Source organism: Hippoglossus stenolepis, chromosome 6 (assembly GCF_022539355.2).
Source record: "Hippoglossus stenolepis isolate QCI-W04-F060 chromosome 6, HSTE1.2, whole genome shotgun sequence".
Lineage (NCBI taxonomy): Eukaryota > Metazoa > Chordata > Actinopteri > Pleuronectiformes > Pleuronectidae > Hippoglossus > Hippoglossus stenolepis.
In genome coordinates this window covers 27,869,838-27,888,770 of record NC_061488.1, presented here as the reverse complement: position 1 = coordinate 27,888,770, position 18,933 = coordinate 27,869,838, and the positions used below count along the sequence as shown (strand labels likewise).

The following is an 18,933-nucleotide window of genomic DNA, read 5'->3' as shown; positions in this document are numbered from 1 at the left end:
TTTTTCAAAATAAACACAACAATAACCACATATTTCAAAAAAAGTTGGGACGGTAAAGCATTTACCACTTTGTAATGTTGCCATTCCTTTTCACAACACTTTAAAGACGTTTAGGGACTCAAGACACCAAGTGATGTAACGTTTCAGGGGTCATTTTGTCTTAAGGTGTGCAACAGTACAGGGTCTCCGTTGTCGCCTTTTTCCGTTTTAAAATGTGCCACACATTTTCTATTGTAGCCAAGTCTGGTCTGCACGGAGGCCAGTCCAGCTCCCCCACCCTCTTCTTCCGCAGCCATGCCCTTGTAATGTGTGTACAATGTGGTTTTGCATTGTCTTGTTGAAATATGCATGGACGTCCATTTCTTCCAAAAAAGACCTGAAATAGTGACTCGTCTGACCACAGTACATGTTTCCACTGTGCTATGGTCCATCCCAGATGCCTTCCAGTCCAGAGAAGTCAACAGCGCTTCTGGATAGGTAAACATAAGGCTTCCTTTTGACACAGTAAAGTTTTAACTGGCATTTGTGGATGTAACTACGTATTGTAGTGCTTGACTAAGGTTTGCCAAAGTAATCCTGAGCCCATGTGGTTATATTGCTTCTAGATAAATGACGGTTCTTGATGCAGTGTCGTCTGAGGGATCAGAGAGCACGGTTAGTCAGCTTAGGCTTGCGCCCTTGTCCTTTACGCACTGAAATTCCTTCAGATTCATTGAATCTTTTAATTATGTTATGCACCGTAGAGGATGAAATATCCAAATCCAGTCCTATCCTTCTTTGAGGAACACTATATTTAAACATTTCAGTAATTTTCTCACACATAGCTGACAAACTGTCGATCCTCGGCCCATCTTTGCTCCTAAAGGACTGGGCCTTTCCTGGATGCTGCTTTTGTAACAATTCATGATTACAATCACCTGTTGACATCACCTATTTCAAATCACATCATTTTTTAATCACTCTCCCTGATAACTAGCCATAAATTGCCCCCGTACCAACTTTTTTGGGAATGTGTTGCAGGCCTGAATGGCAGGAATGGATGTATATTTACAAATAAAATGAAGTTGACCAGACAAAATATATGTATATCTTATGTTCATACTGTCTGCAGTGAAATACAAGTCAAATTAAATTTAGAAATCACTGCTGTCTTTTTTATTTGCATTTTCCATACTGTCCCAACTTTTTCTGAGTTGGGGTTGTATATTCATTTGTAAAAAATGTCTGTGCAATATAAAAGGTTACGTGCAATCCATTCACTGTACATATTCGGACATTTCTTTACACTGTATATCCCGGTTTAATTACATTTATATTTTCTCTATATTTGTTCTATATTTCTATATACTTCTTTATATTCCTTCACCCAGGTACTGCATGTTACTTATTTGATGTCTTTCTGCTGCTGAAACATTGCAAATTTCCCCATTGCGGGACTAATAAAGGACTTATTATTCTTAGTTCTCCGTTCAAAGTTTGTTTGGCCTGCTCCTTCCAGCCGTCTGCTCCCTGTCCCTCTGTCCCTCTTTTCTCCTCTGTGAAGCTCTCTCATCCTGCTTCAATTAGGTGGCTTAACCACCTACACTTGGGTGAGTGGTGAAGCATTCTTGGAGATGTAGTGTATGCATAAGTGGCTATTTTGTGATGTGGCAGCTAATCCCGTATGGGAATGTAGCATCCCTCTACTACATGACCCCTTGTGATGCCACAATATGTATAGATTCTTTGACATATTTATAACTATATGTTTATTTACCTTGTAGCTATCATACAAAACAAATAAATACAGATCATCTATATGCAGCACTTTTCTCTATGAGAAGTGGTAATTTGGGATTCAGTAAGGACACTACTGCATTCGGAATGGGGACGACTGGGATCAAACTGCCAACCTCCTGGTTAGAGGATGACTGCTCTAAGCCCTGAGCCACAGCAGCCCTGTTTGAACCTTATAGCTTTCATTTTGAAATATTTACTTTCACTTCCAGGTCAGATGTCTGGCTTTTTTCAAGTGTTGCAAATGGACTTTGCATAAAAACTAAAATCGGGCTGTTGTTTTATTTAGTTCTTTTGTTTGTTTCTTTGTTTTGATTCTGACAAAAAATAAATAAAAAAAAAGGGTGGAAGACTACCATTTTATAAAAATGTTGTTTAATGGAATAGATTATATGATAATTCCCAAACCTAGCTGGCATAACAAAACACCTAAGACAACAAGCAAAGTGATAGAAAATCAATAGAAAGTAAAGGTAAAACTAAATGATAAAATAGACATGCTGCTTAATACTCAATGGAATGGCTTAGTGGTCATTTGAGTGTGACGCCTTCATCCTGGCTGGGTCTTCACAGCTCCAGGTTGTCCTCATATATCGTCCATGTAAAGCCTCCACATCTTCATATCTGAACTTTCTGAGCTACACTTTGTGTTGCACATCTTCTGTTCTCAGCAGAATAAACTGTGAAAATTATCTTTCACCTCAGTTTTCGTGCTCTGTCGAATATTTCTGAAGACATATCTTTATTATCTGTCGAAAATGTAACAAACGTATATGTTTGCAACACTTCCTGTATCTGTTTTCAAAATAAGGGTACTCCTGCGTTTCTGCTGACAGAATCCAATTATTTGTTTAAAGAAGTTTTTTTATTTGAATTATTTGCAGGAGCGAAAGGTGAACGGCTTCATACTGTATAGTGCTGGTATTTATTTGAGTACATAGGACTACTTTTAAAATACAGTGATCACACCAGAAATCTCACAAGGGCTGTAGTTTTATTAAAAGTTCACTCAAAGAACTCCAGGTGATGGGCTGAAGTCTCTCTCTAACCACCATGTATTTTTATCACATCACTACATCACTTTTTCCTTTCCCATAGTTTGTACTTTTGTTCTCTGTCTCTCTTTCTGCAGGTATCTGACTCCAGGGCTGTAGGATCCAGATCTGACACAACTCAATGATCATTATCATAACACTGTACTATTTGGTGCTTCTATCATTAATAACACCATTATATCTTAATCACCCTTATTATATTCAACTAGTCTGAAGGAGCTTAAATATGCTAAGTTGCACAACTGCTTCTGCAACCCCCTCTTCTCTCCCCTCTTTTCCACCCACCTCTCCTCTCTTCCCCATTTTTCTCCTATCACCCCAACCGGTCGAGGCAGATAGAGGTTTCTTCCAGTTAATGAGGGAGTTTCTTCTCTCCAGAGTCGCCACTGCTGCTGGTTGTTGGGAACTGTTGGGTTTCTCTAAAGTCTCAATGAAGCGTGTTGTGATTTGGCGGTATAAAAATCTAATTTAATTGAATCACAGCTACAATCAGATATAAACTTAACTTATCTTGTTGTCAGTGTTTGATTTTTGTGAGTTGGGTCTCACACTGCTTCAAAACATTACATAAAACAAAGAAATTATAAAATGTAAACAGCTTTCTGCTCAGGATAAAAGGAAAAACATAACCAGATACAACACACTAATGATGATGCTAAATAAGTAACAGCACAATGACCAAATACTATGCATCTACTTTGGCTATATTTGAAAATACAAATAATACAAAACAAATAACAGGTCTCACACGGTGCGTGCTGCAGTTACAGGACTTTATTAAAGCAGTGTTCATGTGAACATTATGTTACAGAATCACAGATTGACTGAACTCCACTCCCCCTATTAAAATACAATTCAATCTTAGCTCAAGAAAACCTCTGACACCAAACCAAAACCCCAAAACCTGACAATTAACAAGCAACTCTTCAAGAAGTTGTGAACAACTTAAAGTGAAGCCTGGTTAGAGGGAGTGTGGACTGACTGGTTAGAAAGAACAGTGGGCTCATTAAAAAACGGCTGCTAAATAAAAGCAGAGACACTCAGATGTAGAGGTATGTGATTGTAAAAGGCAGACAGTGACAGACAGGCAAATGACCTGCAGGTCCCAGCCCTCCTGGTGTCACTACAGGTCACCCCTGCACTCTTATACACAAAATAGAGTCGTAAAGGCAGTTTATTATATTTACATTTCTGTCTATTCACAAACATATAGAGCTTGTAGGGTGTGTACACCTGTTGTCAACAGCAAAGAACAGCTTGTTCAAAGCTGTTGTTTATACATACTTCATATACATACAAAACTCTGCCTTGCATGTGTTTTTTCTGTCATGAACATGCATGTGCTTTGTCAAACATCATGTAACTACACCAAGTGCAATGGTGCTTGACTGTTCCATTTACTGCAGCTTGTCAATTTAAAAAAACAAAAGCCTACAAAAATAAACAAAAGACATTCTCAGGATTTAAGAAAAGTTAGTAATTCTTCAGACACCCTCTTAGAAAAGTCATGTGATCAGGACTCCAGCAGTAAGTAGTCCTCATTCTCACTGGCCGGAAGCATTAGCTGCTGCTCGTAGTAAAGACTCTTGGCATAGTTGATTTCTTGAGAGATTTTGATGGCGAGATTCTCACTCTTTACATGGACCTATGAAGGGGATTGTTACATGATGTTAACTGATACACTAATAGGATTAAATAGACACATTGAGGAGTGTTACGATTCTGAAACCAAGATATGAACCCAGTTCTACAACTGCATCATGATATAGAACAGAACCAAGATACCCCATTTTGCTGCCACAGGTGTAGCTCTCATTGCATTAGTCATATAAAAAGAATCATTTGTTTATTTTCAAAGTTGACCATATATCACATGTTAATGACAAAGTTATAATGCAATTGTATATTTAGCAAATATTACACTTATTTTATTGTCTTCTAACTGCATGTGTCATGTGACGGCTTTGGTCCAATCAAGATTACGACTGTGGTACAAATTTGGGTCGTTTAATTAGCTCACAATGGATAATAACCCTGAGATTAAATACAAGGGGGGTAATATTAATAGTGGCATCAGTGAAAGACTGCCGAAACACAATAAATAATCGGCAGCATCCAACTCATCAATGAAACTGCCCACAAAACAAGAACACACCTCGAAAAGGCACATTACAAATTTGCTTTAAATTTTTGTCGGACCCATTGACATTTTTTTTCAAGTGCTCAGATTTTTGCTCAGTTTGCAAAGTTGTGACTTACAGGAAGTGAGAGAGAGAGAGAGAGAGAGAGAGAGAGAGAGAGAAAACTGTAAAACACTTTATGTTGCATCTTTAATTATCACACGTGCTTTCAATGCTAAGTAATATACTATGTAAAATTATACAGCTATCTCTGTAATGCTAATGAGGGGGGCAACACTCTGTTCCTCCGAGAATGGGAGAATCTAAGTCAGTCTAATCCAACAGTTCAGTGATACATTTTCCTACATGAAGGTTATGTTATTTACTTTGTTATGAACCTGTTTCAGAGGTGTTAAATCAACTTTAGGGTCATTTTGGAGGCTTGTCAGTTTGTCGTGCTGTTGAATGCTGAGAGATCCAACCATCACATACTAATAAAGTTGTATTTCTAAAACTGCTCCCTTTCTCTTATTCACTCTCTAGCTCAGTTTTGTTTTCATCCTCTTTGCAGCAAGCTGGTATTCCTATAGCAAAGCCTAACTTTGGTCTTAATAAACAAAAGATCAAATTGTGCGTTAATATTGTTACAGAGGTTTTCCTAGTTTTGAGAATTTGAGGTTGAAGAAGCTGTGGTATCTGTGTTTAACCAATCAGCAACCGCCTGCTCTGTAGCCTTTTCTTCTGAAAAAGGTTGAGGTACAAAACCTGGACAATAACCAGCCTACCACTTTATCCTGTCAGCCACAGCAGAGCACAGGAAGCTGCTCAATAAGAGGAAGCAGCTCAATAGGAATAAGATGGGCATTACCTGTAAGACATTGCCAATGGATGTACCAATTTTTATGTTTCTAGCCTAAAATATGTTGAAGAAATCCCGCAAAATGTGTAAATGTTTGATAGGCCACGCCCACTCCCGCCAATCAATTCGGCACTTTAGATGTTAGTTTGTAGTTGCCCCTAGAGCAGAGGTCACTAACAGGCGGACCGCGGTCCGAGTCCGGACCCAGAAGCCGTCCCGTACGGACCCGGACCTACAGCCAAAACAGAAGGTTATGATTTAAAACCTGGCGGGGCGCTTCTATTTGTAACCGGCGCAGCTTTTGTAGTCTTTACGGTAGTGGTTTAGCGGATGAGGAAACGCACAGACCAATTGCATGCGAGTTAAGCCATCCCACGTGATACTACTCAGCCAATCAAGTCTGTGCATTCCAGGCGGTAAACATTGCGACTCTACAGTGCAGACAGATGAGAGAGTTAGAGGCAAGTTACACATGAAAAGACGGTAGAAAGAAAAAGAAAGATAGAGATACAGGTAGAGAAAACAAAGGGAGAGATACAGAGGAGTGAGACGGAGAAAGGGAGAGAAACAGGAGTGAGACGGAGAAAGTTGAGAAACAGAGGAGTGAGACGGAGAAAGTTGAGAAACAGAGGAGTGAGACGGAGAAAGTTGAGAAACAGAGGAGTGAGACGGAGAAAGGGAGAGAAACAGAGGAGTGAGCCGGAGAAAGGGAGAGAAACAGAGGAGTGAGACGGAGAAAGGGAGAGAAACAGAGGAGTGAGACGGAGAAAGGGAGAGAAACAGAGGAGTGAGACGGAGAAAGGGAGAGAAACAGAGGAGTGAGACGGAGAAAGGGAGAGAAACAGAGGAGTGAGACGGAGAAAGTTGAGAAACAGAGGAGTGAGACGGAGAAAGGGAGAGAAACAGAGGAGTGAGACGGAGAAAGGGAGAGAAACAGAGGAGTGAGACGGAGAAAGGGAGAGAAACAGGAGTGAGACGGAGAAAGGGAGAGAAACAGACGAACAAAGTGGGGGAGTGGGATATAAGAGGGGAAGAAAGTGATTCTAAAACTGTTCAATTGTTAAGATGTGTTGAGATTTATTATCTGTAAAATTGGTTGAGACTTTTGAGTCAAGATGTGAAACAGAAAAAGGGAAATTCAAGCTTTTGCTCCCTTCATTTTATTTTTCTGAAGTTAAGCCCTTTATTTGAACATGCACAATTTTCACATTTTATTTATTTTGTCTTATTTTGAAATGCAGCCCTACTTTTATTTAGTTAATGAGAGAACATTATACATATCTGCAATCATACATATATGTTCAGTTCTTTGTTACGTGACAATAAATATTGTCAAAAAGTTTTTGAATCGTACTGAATTCATTTGATTTGACAGTCAGGTATTTAGTACATGCAGATGTTGATACAACTACTAGGCTACTTAAATATATATCACACTAAATAGATAGACATTATGATCTTCCGGACCTTGGCTTCAAGACATTTTCTCTAACTGGACCTCTTTAAATTTTAGTTGAATACCCTTGCCCTAGAGCATTGATACCAAATTTGGTGAAACTTGGATCAGTGGTTACTTCGATTTTAGCGCCCCTATGGGCAAAATTCTAATTGCTTTGATCCGCCTGTTTCCGAACACGGTACAAACTTATCTCCCAAGTTTGATGATGATTGGACCAAATGTTGATGAGTTATGGCCAAGGTGAAGAATGTGTCAGTGCTAACTTTTATGGTCCAAGAGGCTTAATTACGGCCCACCATGAGGCCGGTTGAGCTTATGTGTCACAGAAAGTTCGGCTCAATTAGAGGAAGCTGCACATTACATTACATGTCATTTAGCTGACACTTTTATCCATGCAACTTCCACTTAGTGCATTCAACATCTACGAGGGTTCAACATCTTTCCATTTACTTGCTAATGAATAATTCGTAGACTCCTTAAGATCAAATATTAAAAAAAAGTTTGAGATAAATGACACACCAGATGTGTCAAGAGGAACCTTATGGGAATCTTCTAACACTAGGGACACACCGCAGGCGAAGCGCTGCAAAGTGCCACGAAATGCTGTCCGCTTCCTTTCGGCGCCCATGTTAATCAATTGGGCTGTTCACATCGGCAGCGAAGCCCAGCGCAGCGCCGTGGCCAGCTCGCAATCTGCAGCAATGGTTTCGGCATCTGTTCTATTTTGTCCGCTCGCCGCGAGCGAATTGGGCGAGAAGACAGACTGAAAAAAGATCTATGCATGGCAATTTCAACAAATGAGGTCATGAGTGCGATTACAGCTTTACAGAATGGCAATCACCTGGTTCGGATGGATTCATGGTTTTTGGAATTTTAAAGACAGTTGCTCCACTCCCCTTTCCAGTTCTGCGTGATTTGTATAATGAGGCTTTGTCGCTTGGCCGTCTTCCTCCAACTCTGACTAATGCTACAATTACTTTTCTCCTAAAAAAAGATAAGGACCCTATACTTTGCAGCAGCTTTAGACCTATATCACTACTAAATGTAGATTACAAAATCTTGTCAAAGATTTTAGCCCTCCGCCTCCAGCTTGTTTTACCAGGGATCATTTCATCAGATCAAACAGGCTTCATGTTGGGGAGACAATCCTTCCACAACACCAGAAGACTTTTAAACATACTAAATGTACCTAGCTACAGCACTCCAGAGTTGGTGGTGTCGCTAGATGCTGAGAAAGCTTTTGATAGGGTGGAGTGGGACTTTCTCTTTGAAGTGATGGAAAGATTTGGTCTTGGTTCAGGTTTCCTCTCATGGGTCAAGTTGTTATATTCATCTCAAGTATGTTTCGTACGAACAAATGATATTACCTCATCCCCTTTTTCAGCTACACCGTGGACAAGGGTGCCCGCTATCTACCAACATCCCACCTCTTTGTTTTTTTTTTATTAGACATTTTGTTCAGAATCAGTAACCCCATTTTCCGCATCTCCCTCCAAAAACATTAATTGACACTCTGTTTACGGTGGATCCCAAACAGAGAGGCCATATTTCGTGTGCAGCGCCATGGACTCTTGAGTTAGTCCACAACTCCTCCATCTGTGCCCGGCATGGGCTGATTCAATGCAAACTCACACAAATAATTGATTACACTAATCACAGATTGTCAAAATTTTACCCCAATGTCAGTGATGCCTGTAACAGATGTTGCCAGTCCCCCGCCAGCATGGTATTCATGTTTTGGTCATGCCCAAAATTTACAAGTATTTGACACATTTCAGATGGCTTATAATATTTCCACATCCTCTTTCGTTCCTGTTTGGTATCCAAACTAACAAAGAAATCTCAGCTGGAGTAAAACATGCCATGGCGTTCTGCACCCTGCTGGCCAAGCGTCTAATTCCAGAACGTTTTGTCCTCATCTTATGATCGGTGGATCAAAGAGGTTCTGCATGATCTCAATCTGGAGAGGTTAAGGTTTTCTTTTAGAGGCTCCCTGAAGAAATTTGGAGCCCTGTATTGTCCCTCATAGACTCTCTGGATATGGTACCTGAGGAGTTGGATGGCTGAGCACTGAGGCACGTCTTTTCTTCTTTATCCTTTATGTTTTATATTTTAATCTTTTTTTTTATAATTGTTCTTTATTTAATTTTACATTTTTTTGTGTTTTTTGTGTTTTTTCCCTTTTTTGTTGCATCTATCACCCGGAGATGGGGTGGGATTTCAACAGGTGGGAAAAAAACAACAAAAACGTGAGAATTGTTTAGTGGTCTTTCTCTTGTGTCTTGTTCTGTGGATACCTTGTATCATTAATGATCAATAAAATATTTATTAAAAAAAACTATCTGTGAGGAGAGAACCAGTAGGACACAAGAGAGGAAACCATAAGGCTGTAAAGAAAAAATAATGTCTCACCATGGGTTTCTGGTGGGAGGGGCCAGGAATGGCCACACCACTGCTGGTGCTCTCAGCCTTCTTGGTGAGTTGCAGATATACCTTCCCATGGTCCTTGGAGACCAGACAGTGGTACAGGTCATCGTACTTGACCTCCAGAAAGATGGCTTCGCGGTCCACATAGTCCCCTGGCTTCAGGAAGTAGACCACTTTGGAGGATATGAGGACACAATAGCTGTCGATGGGCTCCACAGCGATGAAGCTGGTGTGGGAAATACACAGTAAACAAACAGTGTTGGAACTGAAGCTCATCCGTGAACGAGTCACACTCAGAAATGAATGAGACTTACAACTCAGAGTGGATGCTGTCAGTGAGGCGGAAAAGTTGTTCCTGACCATCAGCCTGAATGGCAGAGTATCGAGGCAGCAGACCTTGGGGTCCCTTACAACAGCGAGGCTTCCTGACACGCTGCACACTGAGCCTGACCAACACAGAAAGAACACAAACACGTAATACACAAACAGGACTTCACAGTTTTAGTAATGTCCAGGGGCCTCATTAATAAAACAGTGCGTAGGATTCATACTAAAAGTGTGTGTGCGCACAAAAGCCGAACACACCTGAACGCAATGTTCACTTTATAAATCACAGTCCACCTGGAAACGTTCGTAGGTGGATCTACCTCATACTCCACCCTACCTGCCCACATTCAACCATACAGTAAGTGGTCAATGCAAAGCACATCATGAATATGAAATTCTCCTACTGACCAATACGTTTCTACGGTGAATCATGGCATCAGGCAATGAGAAGAGGAAGCAAAACTTTTTTTTTCTTTTTTTCTGCAATTTCTGTTAAAGGCTCAATGTAAGAGCATAAATATTCACAAAGAAAGGCAGTTAAGCAACTTTATATATTCAATGCACAATATTCACATTAACATCAATTCATATTTACAACATCTGTTCCATGCACAATATTTAGCTACTCAGTTCAACAACATGTTCTGCAGAGGAGCTGCTACTGTAGCACAATGTTTTTACATCGGCTTTGCCGATATATGTATCTATATATAAAATTAGTCCCATGTACCATGTGTAAATAAATACCAGTACTATACAATATGAAGCCGTGCATATTCCGCTACTGCAAATATTTCACAATAAACCCCCCTGTTTTTAAACAAAAGAATGAATTCGGTCCACAGAAATAGTGGAGTGCTTTTGTTTTGAAACATATGCAGAAAGTGTTGCAACCATTTGTTCGTGATATAAATTCAAAAGATAAACATTAAAACTATAATTTTCTCTGTTTATTCTGCTGTGAACCACAATGTTTATCTGTCTATGTCAATAACTTATTTCCAACACTTCCCGAACCCGTTTCAAATAAAAGCACTCCATCGTTTCACTTTCTGAATCCATTCATTTGTTCTAAATGGACTTTGATTGTTATTTTGAGACCGGAAGATGCACGTCTTCATATAGTAAAGTCCTGACATTTACTTTAGTACATAATCTGACTGTTATTGAAGGAAATGCAGTAGATAAACCAGCAGCTCCACCGCAAGTAGCGGACACACTGTCCGTGTGAACAACAGTAAACCGACACACAGCTGATCTGCGGCGCAAGCTCAGCCAGTGAGTCCAGAGAGTTACGGGGATCGACATTGAGGACTGTCGAGATCGACCTGTCGATCTCAGGCGACCACTGATTTAGAGCAAATGGATTGATTACTTCACACATCAGTGGATCCTAACCTCCACTCTGGGATATTAATTGGAATTAGAAGTTTGAAAGTGAATAGTTTTTCACACACTCGTACTTGATGACACACGCAGTGTTAGAAGATATTATTAAAAACAAATAATTACTCGGCTCTGTAACTCCGCTGTTTAATGGTATCTGAACGTAATTTGCTGTAAGTTGTTTTATATATTTTTCAAATTGAAGGTTTGTTATGTCCAGAGGCACAAATAACGCTGCTGATTATAAGGTTAATGATGAAGTGGATCAATAATCTGCTTCAATTCACCACCTCACGTTAGCATCATCATTTTCCTGTCTCCAAAATCTTCGTACGCATGGGAAAGAGTTTGCGTGAAAGTGTACACATTCTCCCGTCAAGTTTGTTTTTATAAATCCCAAGGTTTGAGTGAGAAGTGGCGTACAAAAGTTTCAGGCCCCGTTTTGTGCGTACGCAACGGTTATAAATGAGGCCCAAGAGCTTTTCTTTAGGCTTTTATGTCTATGTTGACATGATGAGTTTGTGTTGATGTTTTACTCTGCTTGCAGAGGCTAACTAGGGCTGTGCTAAAATTTGATAGGATGTGATAGAAACATGTTCTTTTACTAAACATATTTAGCAAATAAATGTATAATTAATACTATAATAACAGTTACACTGGTAAAGTGTGTCGTTCAGTAAGCAGGCCAATAGTTCCAGCACCAGCTCCACCAATCTGCATTCCGTATGCCCTTGGGCAAGATACTGAACCCTAAATTGTCCCTGATGCCTGTGCTGGGTTTTAAATGGTAGAAAAAGTGCTGTATGAATGTGTGTGTGAATGTATAAATTCGACTTGTACTATATAGTGCTTTGAAGAGGCGATACGATCGTCAAAGGGTTGTGTAAATACATATATGGAGTTACAAATTGTTCATATTGAATGTGTGAGAAAGATATTGATTATTTATGTGTTTACCATTTGTTGTTCTGTTGCCACTCTGATACAACATAAGGTGTGCTTAAAACCTTTTTCTTAACCTGACCCTAAACCTTGACTTGTGAAAGTTGTATCCGCATCTCTCCCAATGTCAGGATTAGCTACAGCCAATATATTGAAAATAGATGGAAACTTAAACCTGCACTGACTTCTTAGATGCCTGGCAACAGAAACAAGTTGTTAACATAATATTGACATTTCATCTCCTTGTATGATGCTCTTTCCCAGAGAAGTTAAATCAACAATAAAAGAATATAAATAAATCTTTGTAATATTGTTGAGGAAAAATCACACAGTTCCACCTGAAATAAGTGCTCATTATATATTACACATGTATATTTTGAAGAAAGTTTTCGTTAATAAGCATGGCAAACAGCCAATAATTCAAGTTCACTTTAACTTCAGTCCACCTGCACACAAAGACTCTTGGTTAAACTGATGATCTTACTACGGCAGTTCTATGAAATTAATTGTAAAAGAAATCTGCCTGAATCTACTGCAGTTCTAGGAACACATTTCCCTGATTCTGTCACAAGATTTAAGACAATTAAATTGTCATTATTTAACTTTTCATTAATAAGAATCATTTTATTTGTCAGTTTAACTTAATTTACAGAAGGCATCTCATAAACGTAGAGGTTTGTTATTTCATTTTTAATATATGTTGATTGTGTGGAAGAGCATTTTGTCTGTGTAGAAACCTGAAAACCTCTTTGACTCAGTATAATACAGAGGGTGGAGCCATTTTTTAGAAGCTCACATGCTATTTCTTATGCAAGTAATAGACTCACCTGTGGTTACTGAGACTAGCCATGTCCCGGACTGTCTGTGCTGTCTCTGATGCAAAGTCCAGAGCTCCAGCCACCGGTTTGGTCACAGTTCCGACCAGACCTTTACCAAGACCTGAGAAGAATCCACTGACTCCACCCTCCGTCTTCACCCCCTCCACTGTGGAAGTGATGATGCTCGTCATGCCCCCAATGATACCTGGGAATGTGATCATTTATTTTAAAGGAAATGCTAAGTTTGTGGGTAACAGAAAGACTGGGATCACTGAGTTGTCCAGCTTCTCATGTTGAAAATGATAAGTGTGAGATTATACAGTGCGGGGATGCAACAATAAAAGCTGAACACTGTAAGCTGAGCAGCTTTGGAGCATCTGACACAGCATTAATTGTTCCTTGAATTAAGTGGGATACACTGAATCTGACTGAGGATTATTTCATGTATGTTCACTTTACTTCAGATTGTATGTGTGCACATAATATGCATTCATTGGACTTTAATCTGTACTGACTGCTTATATGACTGATCAGTTCAGAACACTGATAAGAACACTAAATATTTCATACTGGACATTAGAGTATATAAAAGTCACACGTCAAATCGATAACCATCATGGGGTCAGTCCAACCAATAGACTGATTTCCAATGTAGACAATCAAGGAGGGACGAAGGATGATGAAGAAAAAGCCAACACTATCACTGCATGAAAAGTAGGATTTTCGTCAGTAAACGTCACTGTAAATTTCTGTGGAAGTTCAGCTTCAGTACTGTTCACAGGACTCTGCAGGCAGCACAGAAAACTACCAGAAACTGCTGGGAATTGACGTGGAGTTCCAGTTTCTGGCAGTTTTATAAGCCTGAGAAGCTTGGCAGTTGACCCCCATGCTCCTAGGTGTAGGGGGAGGCTTTCACATGAAAATGACAAAACTGTGATCTTTACAAATGCAAATCAGGATAGTTTCACTCAGGAGTGCAGAGCTACACCTTTTTCTAAAAGGTACTAACTCACTTTTAAGAAAATCACTCGTATAAATACATCAGGCTTAGTATAATTATAGAACCATACATTGTAGCTTGAATAGATTTGCCTTAAATAAGTAAGTTTGCTATAATGAGTTTAATCAGTGATACCATTTTTAGGGTACATCTGATGATACATTGTTAACATTGCATGTTTGTCAAGCTCATCCAAGATACTCTTTTGGAATGGAGAGACTTGCACAACTGTATGGGTTTCTAAGAAGTCTTTCTGCTGACACCAAAACACTGTGCTTCACATAAAGCATCAGCTGTGTCATCGCGTGACAAAGTCCCTAACATTTCTCCTCCCAAATTACTGAAAAAAACTTGTGTCTTAAAATAAGGCTAGAAGCTACACTGAAGTACTTCACAGGCTGTAAACGGCCATTAACTGCCAGAAATAAGGGAAGTTTGCAGCCGTTTGCAGGGGCGAAAATCAGTTTTTCCATGCAGTGTATATGATTTGACAGTGTTTTCAAACTCACTGTTCAGGAGGTTAAAAAGTACTAATTTACTAAAACAACTTTAACGATTCTTTGGCCACTGGCTATAACTCCCGCAATCAGAGTAAAAGAGTTTCCACATTGTACCATGAGCCAGTCCATGGATCCCTGCTACAAGGTGCTCTCCACTGGTCGCTCCGTGGTATCTGATGTACTCTCGCTCACTTTGGTGTCGGTTGTCCATAGTCTTCCCCAACCCGTCCGATAAAGTCCCTGCAAACTGACGGAAAACAAAGGGAGGTTAAGGGAGGCTTCTTCTATCATTAAATTTTTCACATGTTTTTTACTATCTCTTACAGGTATATGAGTATGTATATATTCAAGAAGTAAACACATAACGGTAACAAATGTACAATATAATAAAACAATGCCACAGCCAATTAATAAATCCAACCAAATAAGAACGCTGTAAAATATGGGGATAAATTACAAAACACAAAGAGTCTCTCATAAACTGCTAAGCAGAGATGTACCTTGGCAGCTGAGTTGGACACACCGTGGGTCACATTGCGTATAAGGCCACCGACATTGCCATACTTGATGAGCTCCGACATGCCCTCGGTCACATCATTGAGAAGGCCCATCGGATTTCCTAGGAAGTCCACGGAGCCCAGGATTTGAGCTGCCTGGCTGATCAGCTCCTTCAGACGTGAAACAACAAACAATAATTATCAGATGGTCTACTGACAAAGTAAACTGCAATGCATTGCCTAGTGGCTATACCACTATACACACATAATAATAAGAAGTATGGGGAATTATAATATGTGTGCAATGCATTGTAGTAAACTGCAATGTATTGCCTAATGGTATATATGGTGAAATCTCATTTCGCAACATTAAGGAAATTAATTTAAATGCTCTCTCCAGTGGCATTGTCAGCCTCCCCAGCATAAACTGTTTATCCACCACTGATGAATTAGTTTCTCATTACAACGATGGTCTTCATGGCCTTTTAAACACTCTGGCTCCTTTAAAAACCCGGTCTGTCTCCTTCTCCCGCTCTGCCCAATGGTTTACACCTTCACTAAGCCAACTCAAAGCGAATGGCCGCCGCTTGGAACGCACAAGAACCCCGGCTCTCCTTGGTAAACAACATACTACAACCACCGGACTCTCTTGCACCTCACCTGTACTCAACCTCTTACTGTCACTCCTTAATGTCCTTTTTTAATACGAAAGTTGACAAAATTCACCAGCCACTGACATCTAACTCCTCCCATAGTCCACCCCCTCTGGTTCTCTCAGCCCCTCTCTCTTGTTCACTGTCAAGTTTCAATCTTCCCTCTGCTGTTGAAATTTCTGACCTCATTCAGAAATCGAAGCCATCAACCTGTCAGTTAGACCCTCTTCCGACTGCCCTAGTAAAAGCCTGCCTACCCTCTCTAGCCTCCCTAATAACTGTAAACCATACATTCCTCCCTCAACTCTGGTCTGGTTCCCTCATCTTTCAAATCAGCTGCAATAACTCCTATACTTAAGAAACCTGGTTCAGACCCTAACAATTTCAATAACTTTCGTCTTATTTCTAACTTACCTTTTCTCTCCAAAGTCCTGGAAAAACAGTTTCATCTCAAGTCCATGACCATTTATCTGACAATAACCTCTTTGAACAATTCCAGTCTGGTTTCCACCCCCTCCATAGTACAGAAACAGCCCTGGTAAAAATCACTAATGACCTCCTCATGGCAGCTGACTCCGGACTGTTAACCATCCTCATCCTCCTTGATCTGACTGCAGCCTTTGACACCATCTCTCACCATATACTCCTCGACAGACTAGCCTCCATAGGCATCACCAACACACCCTTGGATTGGTTCAAATCTTACCTCTCTGGCCGCACCCAGTTCATCCATCTAAAACCTTTCAAATCAGAGCCATTTCCAGTCACTACTGGTGTTCCACAGGGTTCTATCCTTGGGCCCCTTCTGTTTATCATCTACTTACTTCCTCTTGACCATATCTTCCGTAAATTTAACATTAATTTCCATTGCTATGCAGCTGACACCCAGGTCTACCTTTCAACCAAACCCACTTCCATCCTCCCACCTACCTCCCTATCTGACTGCCTACAGGAAATCAAATCCTGGTTCTCATCCCTCACACCCAACACCACCGCCATTCTCGTTCACACCCTGGTTACATCCTGCATTGATTACTGTAATTCCCTTCTTTTTGGTCTCCCTCGTAAACTCCTTCATAAACTTCAATTAGTCCAGAACGCTGCCGCTCTCATCATTTCCAGAACCCCCCCCCCCTTTAATCACATCACTCCTGTCCTTCAGCAGTTTCATTGGCTCCCGGTCAAATACCGCATTGTTTTTAAGATTCTGCTCCTCACCTTTAAGGCCATCCACAATCTCGCTCCACCATACCTTTCTGAACTCCTGCATGTCAACACACCCTCCCGCACCCTCAGATCTTCTTCTTCCATTCACCTCACTGTACCACCTGCCTGTTTGTCCACCATGAGATCTAGAGCCTTCAGCCGCTCTGCCCCCGCCTCTGGAACTCCCTCCCACCAGACATTCGCAACACTAACTCTCTCTCGATTTTTAAATCACATGTAAAAACTCATCTATTTAAAACAGGCTTTTTCAGTTTATTGTCTTCCATTTTTTATTCACTGTTCATTTCATTTTATTTATTTTATTGATGTTTTTGATGCATTGTTTCTTATGTTGTTGTGTTTTTTTATCTACCGTGTAAGGTGACCTTGAGTACTCTGAAAGGCGCCTATAAATAAAATGTATTATTATTATATATACCACTAGAAACATATAATAAGTATGCAGAATAGTAATATAAGGCCAATGCATTGCATGCATAGACACACATAATTATAATAATAATAATTATGATAATGATATAATTATTAATAATAATAATATAATAATTAATTATAAAATGTACATCAGAAAAGATTTTCAACTTGAATAATTTGTTCATCAAGATCTGATGTGTGATTAAAGTGTTCCCTTAATTTTTTTGAGCAGTGTAGCTGTTCACAGCTTAAAGTGTTAAACGTTATGTTTAACCTAGTGGTAATGTTTATGTTGCCTGTAAGCAGAGCAACTACAATATTTCCTAGTTCCTAGCTCAGGCACTGAAACAAGGCACTGAAATCTGTGTTGTGTTTTGGTTCGGTTGATAACTGCCATATAGAAACCATAGCCTAAGTACCAGGTTTCTGCACCCGACCCTAAATTCTTATGAGCAAGGAGGTGAGAGGAGGACTAACACACAGTGAGAAATTAGTCAAGAGAAAAGGCTCTGAACAGTTTTTAATTAAGACTAGACAGACTTGTTCATTTTCATTCTTCCAGTTCTAAAACAGCATGTCTCATATGCACACAGTCCAGCACACACACAATAAAAAAGAGACAGTATGTTGTAGATCTGTTTGAGGAGGACTCACGAATGACAGAGAATAATTCTGAATTAGCTCTAGAGCATTACCACAGGCTAAAAGAACAGCCCATTCTAAACCCACTGCACCAGTCCTGTTAAATTAAGAACAGAATTTAAAATTCTCCTCAAAGCGCTTAATGATATGGCACCAGCATAACTTAAGAGCTCATAGTAACATCTCAACCCACTAGAGCACTGCGCTCCCAGAATTCATGCCACAGCCTTCAGCTATCAAGCTCCTCTCCTGTAGAATCGTCTCCCAGTATCAGTTGAGGAGGCAGATAATCTTCTCTTCTTTTGAGAGTAGATTTAAAACATTCCCTTTTGAAAAAGCATATAGTTAGAGCTGGTTCAGGTCTGTCTTGGACCAGCTCTTAGTTATGCTGCTATAGGCCTAGATTTTCGCGGGACACATCAATACAGTACCAGAGTCGTTGTGCTTTATCATTATCAGAACTAGGATCGCAGCTGCAGCAAAATCTTGGCTTGTGAATCGTGGTGGCAGTTGATTGTGGATTATTATAACAACTACATTGCTTAGTGTGGAGGGAATGTGAGGAGCTGGCTCAGCAGGAGCGGTAACAGGTGAGTTTATTTAGTTTACAGCTGCATTGAGTTGCCTAATTATCTCCTCCTTTAAAGGCAGTAGCAGCTAGACTGAGAGGGGCTGCCGACCGACCGACACACACGAGCTATACGGACAATAATCATGGACATGAAGACGCACCGTGCTGCGGAGTGGTGAAAGTGTGTGTGTGTTATTCTTTAATAAATATTCCGTGTGCTCCGTGCTGCCTTAACCCACGGTCGTAACCACTTGTGTTAC

General features: G+C 40.1%; 1 protein-coding gene across 3 annotated transcripts in view; it reads right to left on the bottom strand.

The window, feature by feature from the left end:
* Positions 1-3,590: 3,590 nt before the first annotated feature.
* vps13d (vacuolar protein sorting 13 homolog D) overlaps positions 3,591-18,933 on the bottom strand; it is a 104,577-nt gene continuing 89,234 nt past the window's right edge. For all 3 annotated transcript variants that reach the window (XM_047340312.1, XM_047340311.1, XM_047340313.1), the window contains 6 exons: positions 15,170-15,337; positions 14,784-14,916; positions 13,179-13,374; positions 10,011-10,142; positions 9,682-9,922; positions 3,591-4,476 (listed from right to left, as the gene is read on the bottom strand). In XM_047340312.1, the coding sequence (XP_047196268.1) occupies positions 4,345-4,476; positions 9,682-9,922; positions 10,011-10,142; positions 13,179-13,374; positions 14,784-14,916; positions 15,170-15,337 (1,002 nt within the window). In that variant the 3' untranslated portion in view covers positions 3,591-4,344. The remainder of the gene's footprint in view (positions 4,477-9,681; positions 9,923-10,010; positions 10,143-13,178; positions 13,375-14,783; positions 14,917-15,169; positions 15,338-18,933) is intronic.